This window comes from Apostichopus japonicus, chromosome 19 (genome assembly GCF_037975245.1).
Source record: "Apostichopus japonicus isolate 1M-3 chromosome 19, ASM3797524v1, whole genome shotgun sequence".
NCBI classification, from domain to species: domain Eukaryota; kingdom Metazoa; phylum Echinodermata; class Holothuroidea; order Aspidochirotida; family Stichopodidae; genus Apostichopus; species Apostichopus japonicus.
The window spans coordinates 9,979,800-10,003,142 of NC_092579.1; the positions used below are offsets into that span (position 1 = coordinate 9,979,800).

General features: G+C 34.8%; 1 protein-coding gene and 1 pseudogene across 2 annotated transcripts; one reads left to right on the forward strand and one right to left on the reverse strand.

The window, feature by feature from the left end:
* The first annotated feature begins 300 nt into the window (after window positions 1-300).
* LOC139959635 (G protein-activated inward rectifier potassium channel 3-like) lies at window positions 301-19,992 on the forward strand. Of its 2 annotated transcripts, XM_071957418.1 has the most exons (3): window positions 301-1,172; window positions 5,398-6,884; window positions 13,781-19,992. In XM_071957418.1, exon 2 carries the CDS (start codon window positions 5,419-5,421, stop codon window positions 6,880-6,882), a length of 1,464 nt encoding a protein of 487 aa, XP_071813519.1. In that variant the 5' UTR covers window positions 301-1,172; window positions 5,398-5,418; the 3' UTR covers window positions 6,883-6,884; window positions 13,781-19,992. The 2 variants fall into 2 exon arrangements, with proteins under 2 accessions (XP_071813519.1, XP_071813520.1); XM_071957419.1 differs by lacking the exon at window positions 301-1,172 and having other exon boundaries at window positions 5,040-6,884.
* Window positions 2,790-5,281, reverse strand: LOC139959688 (uncharacterized; annotated as a pseudogene).
* Window positions 19,993-23,343: the final 3,351 nt, after the last annotated feature.

Here is a 23,343-nt window from a genome sequence, read left to right on the forward strand (position 1 = left end):
TGGATGTCCAAAATGATAATCAATCATAGAAGATATACCTAATAAATCACCTTCTCATTCTGGACATTTCTTGACTCAAAACTGGCTGAAATGTCATCAACACAGTGTCCTCCTCACTCACACCGACTTGAACATGAAGAAATGTGACAAGTGTATTCTATCCCCCCATCCCCCCCCCCCCTCGCATGCTCAGATTGTCACCAGAGAACGACCCTGGAACAATTTTGACCCTATGTACTTAACAATACATGCACAGCAAGCAACAGCAGACTTATAGGTATGTTGGCTTTGATAATAAGAGAAGAATAAGAGTTTGTTACTCTGTAAACTGAATCTGTGAATTCAGACATTTTACTTGTTTTCTTTTCTTTCATCACAAGAAAGAACCGCATCATCAAGAGCAAAACATCCGATTCTCAAATCCATTTCTTCTCAGTCCAGCAAACCTGACCATTTTTGAAAGATTTAACTTCCAGGCTCCTCATTTATAGCTACTAACTTCTCTTATTATCACTAAAGCCAACATACCTATAAGTCTGCTGTTGCTTGCTGTGCGTATATCGTAAAGTACATAGGGTCAAACTTGTTTATAAACTCTCAACTCCAAGAGGTGGTACTTACACATAAATTATCTCTTGCTTTGACTAACTTATTTACCTTTCTTGATCTCTTATCTTAAAGCTCTGCTGCCTTAAAACAATGACATACAAACCACCTGTTTTTTTGCTGTGTGTGTGCATGTGTGTGTGTGTGCTTGTTCCCTTAAAAAAACTAACTTTGTGAAATACTTTGACCTGAGTGTGGTGTGCCGACTGGTTCCTTCACTAAACAGTAGACAAGAGTGTGCAGTCATATCTCCTGTTAACAATCCACAAACAGCACAGGTTGCATGCACTGTGGTCAACTTGGATCTATTATATAAAGGGTAACCATCAAAGATGTCAAAAGGGTATTGTAGTCTTAATTCAGTTTGAGTTGTAAACCAGAGGATATATACTTCAGACATACTTTACTGATGGGGACAGTATAAAAGGTACTGGATAAACCCATGAAATGTCAGAACCAACTAATCTTTTCTCACTTATAACAACTTTGGAGAGCTAGAAAATGTAAACACTTTTGACAACAAGTTGGATTTGAACAACTTAAAAGAGTGCAGAAGATCTTTACAGGTAAGATAGTACTGTCTTCAAGACCACTGGTGTACTTATTTACAACAGGAAGGAAGAAATAAAAATTTGATAAAAAATGCTCAATCTTTTCCAAAAGTTAAGCTGATCAGCTGATAAGCATTTATTGAATTTAATTATACAGTAATAACCTTCTTCCCTCTTTAAAGATTTTTTCTTTTTTAATCATGTTTTCCAACCTTTTTTTGAAGTTTGAAGATATTTGTTCTCTTCTTCATTTTATTTAGAATTTCATGTTTATTCCCTTTTGCTTTACTTTTGGCAAACTGTTTTTATCGGGTTAAATAAATTGTATTCTTTGGAGGAAATGGGGAGGGATTTGCTGTAAAATTTAAAGGCATCTTTCGAAGAGGGGTAATTAGGGAAGGGGAGGGCAAGGGGTGGCTATCTATATTTCATAGTATTCATTACTCTACTGAGAGATCTGCATAGTAGTCACGTCACAATAATGATTTTACAACTGTACACCATTAAAAAGTGGCAATTCTCTCAGTCCAGGTTACATGTCAAAAACATGTTTCATTTTGTTCAGTAATTATCTTTTAAACATCACAGTTTCAGTATGCAACTTGACTGGTCTAAGCAAAAAAAAAAATTGTCCGATTAAAAAAAAAAAAAAAAAAAAATTATTTTGATTTAAGTCAGCATGACAATAAATTACGATGGTGGGATGATAGTTACAGTATGGAAAACTGTTAGTATAGGTTCCTCGATCTCCTAACAGTCTAAAACTTCATAAGTTGAACTAATATGAAAGGTTCAGTCATAATTGAACCATTCACTAATTAATACACAGTAACAAAACAGTAATGGCATATCCCTTTTGCAGCACAAGATAGTAAAATGACGAAGTCCATTCCCCCTTGCTTGGGAACCCCGTCACAATGAAAGAAAAAAATGAGTAGATCCAAATTTTACTTTGGGTTTGACAAGGACAAACTATTTGGCAAACGAGGATATGAAATATTAAAAGTAATTACTTCAAAAAAAAAAGAAAAAAAGAGAGGTTTCTTGTTGTAACTCTGTCCACTGCTAAATATCAATAATCTGCAGTTTTTTTTATTTCAAAAGAAAACATGGTTTACCGAAAACTTTGGGTCCAACTAATACTGTCATAAGAGAAATGAAACATAAAGAGTATTCACTGAATCCAAAATAATAAAATATTTTATCCAATTATTTGATGTCAGTGGCAATAACAACTATGTCTAAAAAAATAAAAAAAACTTGAAACTTATTATCAAAATAAAAAAATTAAAAGGAAACAACAAAAAGAAAAGACTGATATGTTAGGAAAATAAAAAAAAGAAGGATGGTCTATTCAACTTTGAATAGTGCTATATAGGAAAACTACACGTACTGCCATAAGAGAAATGAAACAATTTGAATATTCAACAAGACTAATATAACAACATATTTACCCTGACATATGAAGTCAGGAAATGAAAAATTGAGACTTATTATATTAAAAGAAGGATATACAAGAAAAAGAAAAGAATCAATAAATTTAGAAAGACAAAACTATGTTGCCATCAAGAGAAATGAAATATAAAATTAATAATTTTATCATACCTAAGAAAGAAACAGCAAAATCTGAAAAGGAAAAAAAAAAAAAAAACATGTACCCCAAAAATAAAATATATCCTTGTATCTTCCAAAATGAGCATTACTTTTAATTCAGAGAGTGAAAAGACAATTTTTTTTTATTTTAACTTTCCTTTCTGTGATAGAAATTTGAAGTACTGCAACTTTAAATTACTGATAATATCATTGCATGTTCAATTATGTGGAACATCACATGTGACTGACACATTCTCCTGTTCATGTTCATTCCTTGTTATCGAGTAGTAAACGTGTTTACCCTACTGGAAAAAAATAGTCAGACATTGATCTGAAACTTGTCTGAAAGCAGTCTGTCTGACTACTTTGTACAGTAGTCTAGCTGACAGATGTATGCAGCAGTTTGCAGATCAAATTCAGACAAAATCAGATCTGCAGTCTTGACACAGTGATGAAACCAGTTTTGCATCCGAGACATCTGCATGTAGGTTTGGTGATTGTTGGCATGGCCAGGCAGTCATTTTTGCAAGAAACTGACCATCACAACTGTCATCAAGATCTTTTGCAAAATTACACGAACAGCATTTTAAAAAGTACTCTACATGGCCAACGTTTCTGTCAGAACCAGTAACATAGAAAACTGTACAGGAATTACGTTTCTGTGAAAAACTGTACTCTTTTCTGTGAACTACTGAACCATTTAAAAAATTTCTCAGAAACTTGAAATATTTGATGGGAATATACATATCCAAGCTCTAACACTAATATTTTTCATTACAGATATAGTAGGTGATACCACTTTAGTACAGCCAAAAACATGAATATTTCTACCAATCTCTTTGCCTTTTTTAATTTGATAGCTGAAGCATTTTACTTATGTATGATTGAACTTGTTGATTCTTGCAATTCTTAAATTTTGGCAATAATCTAGGCATACCAATGAGCATTTGGACTTTCGAACAAATCTGAAGTTCTAGATTCTTGGCACTATGAAACATTTTGAGAAGTTGCCCATTATGGTCCTCAAATTTGAAGCAGGAGTAAACCCATAATGGGCCAAGGTTACAAACACAATATGCCAGATGTACAGTAGTAACTGATGGAGATTTGCACTCATATGTGTCTCATTATACAGCACCTGGAACATGAAGCAATACTGTTTTAACAGGTTTTCACATCTATTAACTTCTTCATGGGAAACCGATGCAAAGCTTAAATAAAATATTGCTTCAACTTAAAGAGAGAGTAGTGGTCAAAATATACAGGATTCATGATGCCATGAAGCACAGGAATTGAATAAAAATACAGCCACGCCCTGCATTCATTTGCCTTCCAAAGGATCTTTGATTGAATGTGGAATACGAGTAATAAAGCTTGGTGGTTTGATTTCTCCTAGTCGGTTGTCTACCTTTTCAACAAGCTTTGACAAAGAAAAATCTTCATTGGAATATGTGGAGTCAAACCACAAATTAAAGAAGTAGCTTTTGTACTATACCTAATAAAACACAATGCATGTAATCAAAGACCATGCCATTAACAACATCAAAATACGGAAAGTACAGCAACCATGACAGTCCTTTAACACCAATCACTGGTGCATTACTCTTAACAGCAATTTGCCCATTTTGACAAAATTTTTTCATGGTTCTGTTTCCCATGACCATTCAAGTCATCTAATGGATATGTCCATGTGTGGCCCTTTCCTGTGGCACATGATCTCCCTTGCAGGAGGCAATATGCACAGCCATAACAACCATTAAATTGGACCATGTTTAGTAACAGACTTTTCGCAGTTTGATCACATGTTGCACATATTATTATCCCTTTAACAGAAACTTCACTCCCATCAGGTAATTTAACACTTATCCCATCTCCTAAAATGTTAAGCTCATGGTAGGTTGGCTTCAAAAAATATCAACACTTGGTTTTATCTCTCCATACCATAATCTTCCAAATATAAATTCCTTTTTCATACGCACCTTGTAGGGCAATTCATTAATAACAAAGTATAGAGGCCAAATGCTAAATTTAGATGCTCTGCATAATGGCACACCATCTGTATACATAGTAAGTGAAAACATTATTTTGATTATTGAGGATACCACTTTTCCCAAGTAAACTTTTGTAGACAGAACCATCATATATGTCCTCTAGATTTCCCTCATTCGTTTTGGAATGCTTGACCCTCTGAGCTGCAATTTTTCAGAAAAGTTGTCACATGAAAAAAAAAATTCTCACCTGTGTAATTAAGGGACATTGAATGAAGAATGATGTATTGCCCTCACTGTCAATATCTAGTGAACACATGGGGCATTTTGAAAGGCTAGAAGCTGCAAGGTAGTTTTTACAATTAGAACAAAATTTGTGAAATTTTATTGGGGTCTTTATAGATGCAAAATGATTTTTTGAAGAGGTAAAGGGATTTTGTCATCACATTTGGAGCCAAGCAATGTAATGGAGCTTCACATCAGCCACTCCTAAAATCATGTATGTTGGATCATCGCCTCACACAATCTAATGGAATAGGCCATTACAAGAATATCCTTGCATACTTACCAATGAAAACAAAGTCGCTGATTTCAAAACTTGTAAAGGACTCTATTTTTCAGCTCTGTTTTCCTTCTTTTCTCCCCCCTTTTTTCTGCAGCCAATAGTCACATGGTGGAAGATGAATGGTAGGGATAGCTCAAACAGCCTATCATCAGAAGATCATGTCGTGGTAGTCACCGACTCCAAGCCTAAAAATGGGACCCGTCCCAGGGCCGCCGAGGTCCAGCGTCGCAAATCTCAACTCTGTATGGAAACTCAGTTGAAGCTAAGGTCGGAGAACAAATTGAAGAGACTCGTAGAGAAGAACGGCGCGTGCAATGTCCTACATCACAACGTCCCCAGGAGGGGGGATTTCCTACGGGACGGTTTTACCACATTGCTGGATCTAAAGTGGAGGTGGGTTCTAATCATCTTCTCCTTCGTCTATCTGATCGGGTGGGTCATATTCGCAGCTTTCTGGTACGCTCTGGTCTGGGACCACGGGGACCTCGATTACAGGGACAGGTTAGACGATCGTCCCGACTGGGAACCGTGCGTTTCAAATGTGGACAACTTTATAAGCGCTTTCCTGTTCTCTCTAGAGACTCAGACGACCATCGGTTACGGTTTCAGATCCGTCACCGAAGCTTGTTGGTTAGGCGGTACGATGGTCGTCATACAGTCTGTGTTCAGTTGTCTAGTAGATGCGGTCATGATAGGATGCATCTTTGCCAAACTTGCCAGGCCGAAGAAACGAGCTGCCACCATCAAGTTCAGCAAGAATGCCACAATCTCGGAACGGGACGGCCAGCTGTGCTTCATGTTTCGGGTGGGGGACATTCGCGAGAGCCACATCTACGATACAAAGATACGTGCCCAGCTCATAAAGCCCAGGGTCACTTCCGAAGGAGAGTGCATCCCCATCGAGACTTACAAACTTGCCCTCGGTCCCGAGGCCCTACCAGCGGAACAGATTTTCTTGGTGTGGCCCATGATCATTTGCCACGTTATCGACGAAAACAGCCCTTTCTACGAGATCGGGGCTTCCATGCTACGGGAGGAGACTTTCGAAGTGATCGTGATTCTGGAAGGCGTTTTAGAACAGACTGGACTGATCATGCAGGCTAGGACCTCTTACTTACCTTCTGAAATATTATGGGGTCACAGGTTCAGCAGTAAGTTTATTACACCCCACGACGACCACGAACACCTGACAGTAGACTACAGGGAATTCAATACAACGTATCAGGTGCACGGCGCATTCTCCTGCAGTGCCAAGGAGAGAGATGTCCTCACCAGTCAAGGGTTGGACATCAAAAATATGAACCCTCAAACCCTCAGGTCAGCGCTGAAGAAATCCTACTCGTTCGAAGACAGCCAACGACAGAAGCAGGTCAACGGCGGCTCTCACCGCGGTAACGGTAAGGGAAATATCTGCTTCGTGGACGATATCCAGGAGCAGGAGGAAGGAGACATCGGGAGCCAAATAATTATGAGCATCGACGAACACATCAACGATCCAGGTTTCTCGGAGTCGGTGGACGAGACCAAAGAGGGACCAGTTGCAATTGTTCCATTTAAGGAAATTGGATCGCCTGTGTGAAGGTAAGACAAAGATTACAGTTAGTTTATAATTCTGTTTTACGATGCCACGTGCAAATCAAAAGAGAGTTTATCATAAAGGCATAATAAGGCATAATAAAAAGGCCTAAAGGCAATAATGGTCACTTTCTGATGACCAATATGGAAACCAACATATGTCACACAAAATCTGCTATGGATTTCAAAGATGTGTTTACTAGTGCAATTGTTTTATCAACATTCAGAATCAACATAACATAGATCTTGCCTATAAGGATATACCACTTTTTCCGTAAAAAGTAATGAGCGATTGGTCGTGTAGGTCTGGTAGGGTACCCCAGTTTTTACAGAAAAAGTGGGGTATCTAGGGCGGATTTTCTCATAGGCAAGATCTGTATAATGAGAGTAAAGAATGTACTACTTGGGGAACAATGAAATATACAATTTATAAATTAAAATGTAAATTGATAATTACACTATTTGTAACTTGTTTTATAAGTGTCCTTTAATACAAGATATGCAAGTTGAAAGCTGAGTATAGAGTGGAAGACGTGATAGTTAAAAGTGAATTTTAGTTTAGTTAAATCATAATTATATACAGGAAATCATATTTGTCAGGAATTGTATATATGTCAACATCTTAATGCAGTCTCCTGTACACAACACCATCACAATCTCTGTGCAAACTATATCTTTTGGCACAAATTGAGCACTTGGCTACTAATTACAAGGGAAGTGAAATAAGTTGTTTCAATTAAACTTGTCATTGCATGGACAAAAAGAGGATACTGTACATGGATTATTGTATTTTAAGAACAATATAGAGAAAAAGTTAGATTTCCTCTTGGGAATAATTTGTCTTTATCATAAATGGTCAAACCTGACTGTACTGTAAGCATACTGACTGATTCATGAAATACAAACCCCCTGAACAATACATCACAAGATATGATGGTTTAATTAACTGTTGTATTTTGGTGCCAATTTTTCTGTCAATTGTATCATTGTGCCAGTAAGGAGAGGCCAAAGCTTTTACTTTCTGTTTTGCTCCTCACATCATATTCAATGTAGTTGTTATGACGATAATGCCAAAAATACCTCATATTAAAGACTTCAATAGTTTAAAATTCCAAATCCCTATCAAGGAAATTGCACTAATAAAGAAAACATCAAATCAAGCGCAAATGGGCCACATACATATCATAATTAGGCAGTTTTGCCTCAATTCTATGGTATCTTCCAAATGGAATCATGTTAATATTAGTTGTCCAGGGGAAGGGGGAATGACAGGGGGAATACAGGGGGAGTGCCAGGGCGAGAGGCAGGAGGTTGGTACATAATTATCATCCCTTTCACATAGTCTACTAATGATAAGTTGGCTTTTGCTGTTCCTTGATCCATGAGTTTATATTAGAACCATTCAAAGTAATCAGTTTGTCTCAAAGTTTAGCATTCTAACAGTTGCTAAAAGAAAGGATTCAACTAATTTCTGGAGGCTTCTACCCTCCATGTTATCCCCTGATATTAGCGAGTACTTTATGTTGCCGATACCAGTGAAGAAAATGTCTTTTTTACAGTGAAAAATGAAATTCATTCATTTCATTCATTTATTTGTTTTTTCACATAAATATTACAATGTGAATGGAAGTCTTCTGAAAAGCCTATGCTGGCTTAACAAAACAGAAGACTCCCATGGAGAAAATATAGAAAATAGTGAAAAAAATGTTAATAACAATACGTATACGCATCAATATGTGAATATGCTGCTATGCGACTATGCAGCTAAATCATAATAAATAAGACATGATAATTTCTTTAGGAAGACATTTACTAAATGTGGAGCTTGTTTTCTTAGTTTTTAAAGTTATTGACAGTGAATTCCAAATTTTGGTTGCATGGTTTCTGAGGCTTAACATACCAGTGCGTGTTTTATATGATTTATAATGTGCGTTGCTAGCCGTTCTGGTATTATGATTATGGAAATCTGTGTTGCTATTTATAAAATTTCGAAAACTGATTGGTAATGATCCATGATTGCTGAGATTGCTGAAATGATTGCTGAGATTTGAGCATGAGTGAACATCATGATTTTCTTCTTATATGTAGGGACTGGTGGGGGGGAGGTGGGGGGGTCAAAACTGATGACATAATGAGTATTTGTTATGAAGGAATTGTCAGGGCTGTAGTATAACAATATACTACTCAGATGACTTTCTCTAGTGACACAAACAGAAAAAAACTTAAGAAAATCAATGCACAGGGCTGGAGTTAGACAACTACAAATTAAAGGAAATTATTAATTTTGGTCGTTAGAGAAATTTAATGATTTAATTGTTACAACTCTGATATTGTCAGTTTTAGATTGGAACAAGATTTACAAATTTAACTTCCACAAATTGTTTCAAGTTGATCCTTACACATGTCAATAACTCAGACTGGGCATGCATGCATCGATCATGGACAAAATATTGACATATTTTGTCAATGAGTCAAACATCAAACTTTATTACTACTTCACCCACTGCATCCTGTGTTGGTTATTTGTATTGCTACACTGCAGCGTGGTGATGAGATGACAGAAACTTTGTACAAAAAAAAAAAAAAACAGGTTGCTTCATTCTCTGAGTCAAGCTGCAGGCTAGATATGGCAGAGTCTAGAGCTCTGCAGTTACCCCTGAGTGACATGATACATGAGAAATGATGGCATGGTTTAAAGGGTGTGAAGACTCACGCAAAAAGAAACTGTCTATAATGCCAGCAATCTGACCTAGTTTCGAATGAGGTGTAACAGAAGTGTTAGACACCACCATCGATCCCAGAAAATACACACACAACTTGCTACCGTCGGTAATTAGACACTAGTGTACAGTCAGTACATACAGCTGCGGTCAATACCAATTGCACAGTGTATAAACGATACAGCGATGGACATCTCAGGTCCAGCTAAAGATAACAAGGTATCACATTTAATTAATGTCTGCATTTTGTTGCGACACAAACAAAAAATCACTTGCAAGCAACAGAAAGTTAACTTTTTCAGATGGCCGCATGCGGTTTGGGGCGAGTCTTCAATGCCTTTAAGCTGCAGCTGGCTAGATTGGAATCATATGTCTAGCTGCTGAAACCCCTGAGTGACAGGATAGATGAGAAATGATGACCTGATATATGTCACATATTCAGGACACACATACAGTATCTGAATGACACAATAGAATAATCAGTATTAATCAGTCCTCTTACAGTTTAAATATCAAGATGACCCAATAGAGATACCAATGTGAACTCTAACATGTGTTATGAGTTGTCTGGCTGTGAATGTCCCTCTACATATTTCTTTATATCAAGCATTATACTGCACCTGTTCAAATATAGCACAATTTTCTGTTTATTCTTTCATTAATTAAAAATCTAACATATTCTTTTGAACACATGTTAGATTTTTAATTAATAAGCAACAATATTTACTGCCCTCAGTCCCCATAACCTGTCTCCAGTCTAAATACGTGTATATGCAATTTTGAAAAAAATGAAACAAACTGAAAGGAAAGCTTGTGATTAAAGGCATTGAAGACTCGCCCCAAAACGTGTGCCGCGCTCTGAAAAAAAGTTAACTTTCCGTTGCTTGCAAGTGAAGTTTTCTTCTTGTCGCCACAAAATGCAGACAGTAATGAAACGTGATACCTTGTTATCTTTTATCTAGACCTGAGATGTCCATCGCTGCTATGTACACGGTGTTGTGGGTATTGACCGTAGCTGTATGTATTGACTGTACACTAGTGTCTAATTACCGACGGTAGCAAGCTGTGTGTGTATTTTCTAGGATCGATGGTGGTGTCTAACACTTCTGCTACACCTCATTCGAAACTAGGTCAGATTACCGGCATGAGACGTTTCTTTGTGTGCAAGTCTTCACACCCTTTAATCTACCAAAACAACGCGACTGGACAACTTGATAGCATTCCGTCACCTACAGTACAGTATATATCCCAATTCTGGGACACTGCCTATACTCTCACCTGCTTCAAAATCAAAGATATATTTTCTTTAATTACAATGTAAATATTGAACTTTGACTAATTTACCATTACCCCATTTCTGGGAAAATGATAAACAGAAATAGAGTACATTTCTTTAACAAGTAAAATGCATGTCTTTTTCATTTTGAACTTGTAACTTATTGTGTAACCATTCACCTGCACATGAATGCCACAGGTTATGAAGATATATTATACTAAGTCATCGAAGGGATAAGCTCAGCCAAGTCAAATGAAGAACTACACATTCAGGTTAAATGTGAATTAAATTAATGATGTATGCAATATTGACACAAAAACTGAAAAGAACTCTACGCCCAACAGTTTATTTGAATGCAGGTTAAAAATTGGAAAGCTTGTTTACATGAAGATGAAATATAATATACTGTATGTGTATTACTCATATAAACCTATCTACGTCTACTGCATGTGCTTGGGTTGACAAGTAGTTTTACCACAGTATTGATTGTACACTTTTAAAGTTATTAACTGGTTGTGGTAACAAATTTTCTGGAATCAAGCTTCATAAAAGACCATATACAGTATAGTTACAGGTTAGCATATTTTTCTAATATTGACTCAGAAACTACACATTTAAAAGGAATTTACATACACTATGTTTATAAGAAGGGTACATGACAATGTAAATTCAGTGGTTTACAACAAGTTTACTGGAGCTGGAAAAAAAAAAAACCTATCAAATTCATGTGATGGTTCATGGCAAACACTCAAAGTTGGTTCACTAAAATGTATGACCTGTTTGAACACACTAGTTTATGTAGGTACACCAACTATATAGCACTATAGTACATGTGTTAACACCAACACATGGCTTGGATAGACAGACAGGGGCATTTATCAGGTATTAACAAACATAAGGAGGAGATCTCATGACATGTTATTGGACCAAAGGTCACATTGTGAAATTCACCCAGTAACCTATACAGCATTGGCAGTGTAGTGTAGGTCCACAAGAGAGACGTACAAGAAGCCTGAATTTCTAGTTTTGTGACATCTTTTAACAACACTTTAGAAATCAATTCAATTAATAGTGAATTAAATTTGTGAAACCATGAAGCTGTTTATAGCTCCATGGTTAAACTATGTGGTGAGACTCAGTGCAGAATGCTTGATGTAGTTGATAAAGGGCCTTTGGGAACATTGCTAGGTGTAGCTAGTTGTTGTCTTTGGAAACTCCAATGTCACTCTTTGGTGAGAAGTAAATTAGCTGGCCTTAACGTACTTCCCACACAAAGGATCAAACAACTCTCTTTCCTCCCCTCTTACATGCATAGCGATTTCCCTTCTCACACAGATTTGTTACTTAATCTAAAGGCTGATTAAAATTACTCAAGGTGTCTTAGTTGGGATTTATATCTTAATCTTGCCAGAAAAACAAGTAACATCCTGCTAGAAAGTGTGAAATTCAAATGATTCAGAATCCTCCTCTACTTTGATTGGCTTGATCATCTTAAATTTAATTTCCACCTTCCAGTAAGTCCTAATGAAATTGTTGCTAACTTTTGCATTTTTATTTTTGTGTTAACTTGAGTCTTTTCCACTTGATACTCGTGTTGCCCTCTATACTTGCTATTAATAAACCTATTGAACTGTACATGTTTTTACTCTGAAGAAAGTAGTAGAAATTAAGTTATTAACACATTGAAACAAAATGTTACACAAAATAGTCAAATATTATTATACATAGTTAAAAGATTAACCTTATGGACAGTTTGACCATTAACTGGATGATTACCTTTGTACCATAGGATATTATCTGGCAATATCCTCTGCCAGTAGATATACTATATAGAAAACCACTACGTTAGCAGACAGAAAAGTACCTTTAAAGGTTTACCTGTAAATGGACTCTTTGCCCCCGTCCATTACGAAACTATGTTTATTCTATTTTACCTACAGGTATAATTTGACCATTAACTGAATGATTACCTTTGCACTGTTAAATATTATCTGGCAATATCGTCTGCCATTAATATACTGTATATAGAAAATCACTACGTTCGCAGACAGAAAAGTACCCCACCCCCCCCAAAAAAAAAAAACATGATTGTGGAACAAGATAAACCTAACTGTATAGCAATCTGACATCCTTGACATACATAATTTACATTGATATAGATATCACTACTAATGCACATATACATTGAAACTTGTAAACATTCATAGGTATTAAATGTTCTTTTAAACAAAATGTGAGGTTGCCATGCAACCATTTATATTGGAATGAAGGACATTGATTTAAAAGTCAGGTATCAATTTGTTTTAATCTTTAACTTGGTTAATTCCCTTTCACTGTGTGGTGCATCAGGGCTGACTACATCAAATTGAGAATTTAAAATAATTAACTTGAAAGACAATTAAATGGGTTAAATTGGCGATATGGCATACTTTTACCTTTGTATTTGATTCTAAGAAGAAGGACAAAAAGAGTTTTATCAAAAATATCAATTTTTGATCATTTGAGCTATAAATGAACAACTGGTTAAAATTTAGGACTTCTGTCTTTTGTTGCAGTTTAATTTAGAACTCATTATTTCAGTTATTGTCTGTCTGTAAGAAGATCTTGTTTGTGCTAAAAACCTTTATTGTCAGTCTGAAATTTTAGAACAGATGGAAACATCAAGCTCTTCAACTTTAAAATATTCCCACAAGTTTTGTTTTTCTCAGTAGAATATTAAAGTTAAGTTTGCTATCAACTTTCATGATTTTGCTTAATTTGACACTGTTTTCAATAACTTCAAGAATAACCGTAATGAATTGTTTCTTTTGACTGTAAAGCAAAAGTGAAATTTCAACAAAATTTCTAAAACAATTTAACAAGTTAGACATTTTATCGATTTACATATGCTGATTTTTTTCCAACAGGTCTTTGGCGATAAAATATCTTTTCCTGATGCATCTACAGATGTGAACTGTCTGGACCAAAATCAACAGCAGGTACCCAACAAATGCCTTCCGATATATCATTCCACTTTTTACGAGGTTGATAATATTAAAAGCTTATTTAAGAGTTCATTTTAAGAAAACGTGACAGTTTTGAGAGTAATCCGGTTGCATTTTCTTTCCAATATTGCTGTCAGATTTTAACTTTTTATGTAGACAAACAGCATTAGGCTAGAAGTACAACAAATTAGTCTGTTCTTTCACCATCACTTGCTTCCTTCAACTGTCTTCAAAGTGTGCTAATCGCCATGGCTACGGTCATAAAACTCATCTTTCAGTCATGCATAGATCTCTGAATACACATTTTAACCCTTACTTCTGTTTCATCATAAATCATTCTCTTGTTGACACCGGTTTGGTTATTATGAAAGGAACCTAAGAACTACCAGGAGGGTGTATTTTTGACATCATTTAAAAAAAATTACAGGTTTTAATACTTTAGACAACATTCTGATGATTTATGACCTTAGTGCCATAGTGAATGAGAAATGTCACAAAATTGCTTTTGTTTTTTATCAATTCCTCGACTTCCACTGCCATATTATCTTCAAAATATTGCATTTTGCTTTATTATCCACCAATTTAAGTATACTGTATTTGGACACATTAATTACAGATAGATACCATGGTGATAGCTCATTTATTGATATGCTTATTTAAAATAACGGACAAACTTTTTGCTTCTTCAACTTAAGCTCACAATTACTTCTTCCAAGGTAGATAGAAAAGATTTAAATTTTCCTCTTTGAAATTTTATTTTATGTTTATATAGTGGTTTAAAAGCGTGAACTATTTAAGTTAAACTAGTTCCTTTTTTGGGGGTTTCTTTTTTAAATTTATGAATATATTCTTTTATTTTATATCCTGCTAATTGTGGTTGTACTTTTAAGACGCGCTTCCCTGACACCTGTCAACTTTTATCACATGTCAAACTTTATCAATTAAACAAAGGAGAGTTAATAAGTATCACGTTTCTTTCCATCACTAATACAAACACTTGCATAAATTAATATGGCCTTTATCTAACTAAGTTCGTAGCTCATGAATGATAACTTCCACATTTTGTTACTCTTGAAAAAGTGAATTATTTAAAACATCTGACAAGTTTCCCATCAAGCTCTAGGTCAAACAGGTTTAAATATTATTTGAAGCAGCACTTTGGAGTTGACTTTCATTATTGTAGATGTCTCATGAGGTTAAGTGAATAGTCTTCAGTTCTTTTAATTATTAGATTTACCTTGTCTTGTATCAATTGGTGTCCCCACCACCCCACCCCCCCTTCCTCTTCTTTCTTGACCTCATAAAAAAATTATGACCTACTGTTCCCCCCACCCCCACATATATGGGGGTTAGCTTAAAAAAACAGGGCCACACTTACTCTTACACAAAGTCCAAGATCCTCCCCTGTTGAAATACTCATGAATGTGAATTTGTCTGAGAGACAAACATATCCATTATAACTTTTATCTTACAAACTTGATACTAACATGTTTCTTGGTACTTTGAATCCTGGAAGTTTTATCCTTAATCAGTGTTCATTTGGGCTCTCATGTTCATATACCAATCTTTAATATAAAACAGCAACGTAACTAACATAGATTCATGACTTTAACCGCAGATGTGTTGGAATTGAATGGAAATCGTCAATTAGTACACTCATTAGAAATCTCTGTCTGAGTTAACAGAAGGTTTGATGGTGTCTTATCTAATTGGATCAATTCATTGCAATCATATTTAGACAATTCTTGATATGTCTGGTAAAAATAATGCTTGCCAACTATTTTACTTCTCAAATACAATCTTTGTTGCCATAAAATATTTTGACTTTATTCTGTAAAAATACTGATACAATTACAACTTGTGAATAATTTCTTATGGTACCTCTACCCTGACTCATTCATATAGTGACCAACTGGTTAGGTTTATTTGTTCACAAATAAAGTGCCTATGACACCCTTATTCGTGGAAAGTGTCAAAATAAACTGGTGCAACTAGTATGAAATTGTTTGACAATATGTACTTCCCTGATGCTGTGATGTATTTATGCTTTTATTCACTTCATTGAAGCTGTGACTGATCACTAAGTGCCTTCAACACCCAGATTCATTGATAGTGTTATTACATACTTCATGTTGCAGCTAGTTTGAAAGTGCCTTAAACATTTGACATTTACTAATACTGTTATTAACATGTGTACAACAAAGCTGTAACTGTTCACTAAGTACCTTCAACACCCAGATTCATTCATAGTGTTATTACATACTGCATGTTACAGCTAGTTTGAAAGTGCCTTAAAACTTTGACATTTATTCATACTGTTATTAACATGTATGTAAACTAAGCTGTAATTGTTCACTTAGTGCCTTCAACATGCAGATTCATTTCATAGTGTTGTTACATACTGTGTGTGCAACTAGTTTGAAAGTGCCTTAAAACTTTGACATTTATTCATACTGTTATTAACATGTATGTAAACCAAGCTGTAATTGTTCACTTAGTGCCTTCAACATGCAGATTCATTTCATAGTGTTGTTACATACTGTGTGTGCAACTAGTTTGAAAGTGCCTTAAACATTTGAAATTTATTCATACCGTTATTAACATTTAGGTAAACTAAGCTGTAATTGTTCACTTAGTGCCTTCAACATTTATTGCATAGTGTTGTTACATACTGTGTGTGCAACTAGTTTGAAAGTGTCTTAAAAATTTGACATTTATTCATACTGTTGTTAACATGTATGCAACTAATTGCTACTTTTCACTCAGTGCCTTCAATTGCACCCAGATTCATTCATAGTGTTATAACAAACTGCATGTTGCAACTAGTTTGAAAGTGTCTTAAAAAATTGACATTTATTCATACTGTTATTAACATGTATACAACTAATTGCTGTGACTGTTCACTAAGTGCCTTCAACACCCAGATTCATTCATAGTGTTATTACATACTGCGTGTGCAACTACATTGAAAGTGCCTTGAAACTTTGACATTCATGCTGTTATTAACATGTATGTAAACTAAGCTGTAATTGTTCACTTAGTGCCTTCAACATTCATTGCATAGTGTTGTTACATACTGTGTGTGCAACTAGTTTGAAAGTGCCTTAAAACTGACATTTATTAATACTGTTATTAACACTAAGTGTCTTTAATACACAGATTCATCAATATTGTACTTAGACTAATTCATAACATATGTATACATATTAACTTATGTATATAATATGTATACATATGTATACATATTAATAAGCAAATATAAATATTTGCTTATTAACATACTAACTAACTGCATATTAACCCTGTTCACAGATAATGCATTTAATATTTTTGATGCATCAAAAGTATGCAACTGGCCTTATCACTCAACATGTAAAAACACCTACAAGAAAACATACCTCCTTCTAACTGGAGGGAGTGCTGTTATTTCATGACGCTAAGTAGCCAGATATATGCAAGTGGGAGAAGCCACAGGTGGCCTATTACTTAAACCTCCACGTAGGTTGGGTTATCCAAATTACAGTTTTCGCTCATTTTAGATAAACACAAGTGTCGTAACAGACATTTCAAACAGGAGTAAATATTCTGTACCAACTCCAGTCTCCTCTCAGCAAATGTTCTGTCCCACTTGGCTAGCATAAAAGAATTTTATAGTACAATTAATTACTGTATTTTACATCTCCAACTAAGTATCATCATTCCTAAAATTCAAACCAGTTTGTCTTGCTGTATTAACAACAATGCATAGAAGTATGTTATTTGATAACATAATCAGTATATATAGCAGTATTAACAACCATTAGATTATATCATCAACTCACAATCAACAATCTTGCCAAAGTTTATTTCTTCTTTTGAATTGGCTTCTCATTCTGTTCAGTTCTCTTCAATGTTATTATTATTATTTTTATTATTTTTTTTTTGTCAACTGAAATAATAGCTTATGAAAATTCAATATCTCCATTTTCAAACAACAGAAAATAAATAACAAGAATGACTCATCACATAATTATAACTCATAAGTTACAGTATTTTCATCAATTTCTAAACTACAAATCTGATCTGTTGACATTTTTTTTATTAACGTAATTAATGTGACAACTAAGGACATTGGGTGACATGTTTGGGCCCTGGAGACAATTATTTGCCATCTGGGCCCTGTCTTCAAGGTTCTTTTTTCAGTACATTATGAAAGTATATTAAACTGGATACATTATTCTTTATCTCTTATTTCCCTGGGCGTTCTAATTATCCAACATGGACCCCATAGTATGTCCCTCACTGACCATCAACCCCCACCCCCACCCCACCCTCCCCCATCATGTTCAGCCTGATGAGGACAAAGACAGCATTTAAAAATTGTATTCAAAGTCCTTTTCACAAATGACTTTTGTTATCTGATATCATAACAATGCTGAGTAATCAAATAAACAAACACTTTTATCAGCGTACTGCACGAACCAGAGAGTATTTGCATTGTTAGCAATGTAATGGTAAGACTTTTACAGGAGAATGTTATTAAAGGGAAGTATAGATTGTTCCCCCCCCCCACTCCTACCTCCCTCCCTCCCTCCCCTTCCTCACTTTACCATACCGCTACAGAAAATTACACTTTGGTTGAATTACTCTATACTAACTTGATAAATAACTATTTAAGTTATTATTAAGTACATTTCTTTGCCGGCACAATGATTGGTCATTTGCAGCATTTACAGAAATATTTACAGCAAAGCTATAGTTGTCTTCTTCAAAATGTTTTTTTTAATTTTTTTTTTAATTAGACATAAATTTAACATTCATGATCATATTATCTTTCAACTTTCAAATCATTTCTGTTCGATTATTTTGTTTTCTTTTAACCAGTAGTGGCATGGGCTTGAAGAATGGGGAGAGGGTTTTGGGAGGGGTATGGGAGGAGACCATTGCAAAGTAAACTAACAGGCCCTAATTTATTATTTCCTTTATCGCAGAGTTTTACCACCCTTAATTTTTTATATTTCCATTTCTTATTGGGAAGCAAATTTAACAAAAGCTATGATTTTTTTATTCACAATAAAATGCTCTTGCTAACATCTCTCATTTTACTTTATGTTTATATTTTGGTTTGAACTTCTACCTTTGCTTTAAGGGCATTGCACAACCTCGTCTAGGTCATAGGTCAGCCAGGAAGCTTTCTTACAAACTGCATCTCAAAATCATATGATATATATAATATTGAGCCAAAGATTAGGTTTGTCTATTCTGCTAATCAATGCACGGCACTTCATTATTGGTCATGTTTCAGATTAAAATGATCAAGAAAACAGTATTTGGTCACAATATTTTGACATGATGACAATGGTTTATATATATAGATAGATAGGTATATATATTCATATAGGTATATATATATATATGCAAAATCAACTGTTGCAGCTTTGTAACACATTCAAAAGTTTTTGTTTTAATTATTTTAAGAGCATAATGTACAATCTGAAAGGCACATGATTGTTGTCTATAATATTTATGATATACTTTTTTCTGTTTTATGAAAGTTTTTGATGGATCTTTAACCATCTATGGACCAATATTTTACTTTACATTCTTATTTTCTTTTAGTTTATGGGTGTTGGATTGTAATTTATATATACATCGTATCAAGCTTCATATATGAAGGGCATTCGTCAATCATGACTATATTATATGCCCTACTTTTCTTCTATTTTCTGCTTTCTTTCCCATTTTATTCCAAGTTTTTTCAAAGACCCTCTGTTGCCATCTCTTCCTTGGCAAGCCTTACTTTATGTGTGTGAACGTAAAAATGAAAATATTAAAGCTTTAGAATGGTAATTAAAGATCTGTTTACCAATTCTTTCCATGGGTTTAAATTTAAAAATTACTAATGAATATGCAATAAGCTTAAAAAATATACTAAAACATTACTTGAAATTTAAATATAATATTATTCGAACTGAATTTTTCATTTAAAATGGTTGAATTTAGAAACAGAGAGATTGACTTTCCTCTCTGAAATAGAGGGTGTCAAGTGAGAGGAAGGTCAGTTTTGGGAAAGATATATTTTATTTAAAAGACTTTCTTTCAAGATGGTCGACAAAAAAGGAAAAGAAATAAAACAGAAACGTGACATTTATATATTCACTGTGTTTGTTTTCGTTTTTACTTTGGTCCTAAGGATGTTTGAATGCGCATGTTTTACGGTCTTCTTAACTCTAAATAAAGTGAAATTTAGGATGATTTATGAATTCAATTTTAAGAAAGACTTTAATGGTTTACATTTCAATGAAAAGAAACAACATTTTAACTTTGAAGCACTTTTCGAAATGTAAACATTCACACAATCATATTCCATTAGTAAAGAAATAATAGTAATGAAAGTTAAGGGGAAAATGCAGTACTTTTGATTTGAAAAACTAACCACTGCCATTGCTAGGTGAGGTTCCCAATTGCCTAGACTAACTCATATACCTTAATACATGACTTGAAAAGCAACACTTACATCAAAAACTCAGAATGGCCTCACAACCCTTCCAATTGTAGTGACCATTAAGTGATATAATTGGCATGCAATAATGGAACCTCTTACCCAATCTGTGGATATTTTTTTGGTCTCAATTCATGACAACATACATTCCCTTAAAGTTTTTGCAATAGCCTCTGTTGCAGACATATGAACCACAGCACCCTATAACCAGAGGTGTATGGGTATAAATGTCTGGTACGACATCAGAATCTTGGCATAACATCAAAGTCAATTGTTTTCTTCTGACACAAGATTCAGAAGTCAGCCAACTATATCATCATTGTTGGAAACAACTAACCAAAATTCTTCATGTCCCCTCTCCCCAACCCCCTTCACCCTTAAAAGCTTAAGAAAAACCCCCGCAACCTAAGCATATAACCTTGCTATTCAAACAACGCAGACTGCAATTATTACCATAACATAGTCTGATAGATGTCAAAGTACACAGTATGTGTGCCATAAATGTAGAGAATATTTCAGCAGGTATAAAGTAAAACATACAAAAATAATACAATATAATTCTGGAATAAATCAAGAACTTTACAATTGAAGTGTTATATATTTTACCATTAAATAACATGTTTCTACATTAGATTCTATATAATGATATTTATTCCCCTCATAAACCATCAAGTCTATATTACTACGCAAGCAAGAAGGACTACCCTAGCTTATAATTAGTATAAGCTTTCGCACTTAGCATATATATATATATGCTCCCCACGCTATATTTTTGCACTAGATGAGAAGGAATTATGACTAGCAAGCACTGAGTAAATGCGGGGACATATAATGCACTGCTAAACACCACACAGGCTCTCTGGACTCTTAAATATCCCATGCTTTGGAGAGTTAAACAGTTAGGGGAACTAACCAGTAAGGAGGAGGGTAAGTAAATAGTGTATGTATTGTTATTATTATTAAATGTCATTACGTTTAGGCTTGTTGCAGAATGCAATGTTTGAAGAAGTTTGTCCTCAATTGTTTTCTCTAAAAGTTAACATTACTCTGAATGTATGAACTGTTACCAGGGAGTTGTTATGGAAACTCTCTGCTGTTACTAAAGAACCCTTTTTATGCAATAGGCATGAAACCTAAACCTTCAAGTCTAAAACATTCTACCATCCATCCATCCAACCCCAACCCCCCCCCCAACCCCTCTACTGCTCCCTCAATCTCTACCTGCATTGTGACCAAATTTAACCCATATAACTGTACACATATTGTTAAAGGTAGTCAGTATAGGCCCCAAATTATAGCATGTTATAATGGCTAGAAGTATTCAAAAAGTATGGAAATAAGTAGACATTTGTCACTAAACATTTTCATACCATAAACTGAGCCCCTGACCCAGTATCAGGTTGAGTTCACAACAACCAATCGCTATAATAATTTCAGATCACATCAAATCTTGGGGTGAATTTGGGTGAACTAATTCTTCTTGGCATATTCCAACATGAGCTCTGTTTTCACTTTCCTGTTTTTCTTCTCTTAGTTTTCATTCAATTATGACCAACCCGTCTGAAATATTGTCACAGATCTAACCATGATTCAAGATAACAGGCAGTAATACACTCACAGAGTCATCTATGGGACATGTTGCCATTTACAATGTATGTAAAAGAAAACTACACATTAGTATAAAAAAATATTTAAAGTTGCTTTGCAACAATATACTCAAACTTGAGTATTAATCATTTTTGATCAAACTAGCAAGCACAACCTTCCAGATATTTACACCAAATGAATGTTAATAAGCGATTCCTTTATGAATTTGACTTGATTCTCAATGTACATTCCGTTTCCTGAACACTTTTATCATGTCAATATCAATCAAATGCAAACAGCAATTATGCAAAAAAATCAAAAAGTTTATTTGACTTTTTACTTGTTTGAAATAAAGACTTGAATCGCTTTATAGTTAATGAACTAGATTACTGTTATAATAATGTTTGGGTATCGAATAGGTCGTCAAGAAATTCAACTTAGCAACTAGACCCAGTGCATTTGCAAGCCCTTTGTCAACTGTTGGCAAATCTAGAAGTAGAGGATGACAGGGTGTGAGAGAGGGGGGGGGGGAGATATATCCCACTACTTGGTAAAGTGGGAGGATTGAGGAGAGGGATGAGGGAATATTGCTTCATTTAGGTGACCAGGGTGGCTCTCTGTATGACAACATAATTTGTAATGTTTTTGAGGTTTAGATAGAAACTGGTGTGCATCTCACATGTTTACACCTAGAAAATATGTACAAAGGTAGGCATAACTTGTTACTTGTTTTCTCTTGTTGCATTATACACATTCCTATAGTGCCTGGACTCAATTCAAGTGCATGTACTCCAACAAAGGTTATAAATGCTACTGTTTATTGTCTCTGGTGTGCTTATCTCATATCTCATAACTCGTTATTATCTTACATAGGTGCTATAAAACCAAGTTTGAAAAACAGATTTGTAAGAATATTAAACAATCCAAATTGCTTTCTGTGCTATAAAGGGCCACAAAGGCATTCCCAAGGACACAAAACAGAAAAGGGTTTTGTTTTAATCACAGATACCGGTGTTTGGCTAACTGTGTAAATCCACTTTACCACCAAATATAAACTCTACTATTTGTTCCATTATTTCAAAACCAAACATTGACAAGGGGCCTGGGCATTGGTTTAGGGGCCCACTATGAACTCTTTCAAAACAAATTACATATCAGAGCTTAAGTAGCCTCCTTTGGTTATATACTATATAAAAATTTGATGTAGGTTGTAGTTCACATATAATCTTGGACTGGATCGAATTTTGTGCTTTAAAATAGATAACAAATGCATCTATATAGCGAATTAATTGTCGCTATTCATTTGGAAATAAAATTATATAGAAGCTGATAGCTATAAACGTTGTTCAGTTTTGTTTGATACCTGCACAGTAGCTAGAAAGGTTATTAAATTACAAATGCATTTAACGATAGGTTA

Excerpts from the sequence above, each read along its gene's own strand:
- LOC139959635 (XM_071957418.1), top strand. The coding sequence starts at position 5,419 with ATGAATGGTAGGGATAGCTCAAACAGCCTATCATCAGAAGATCATGTC.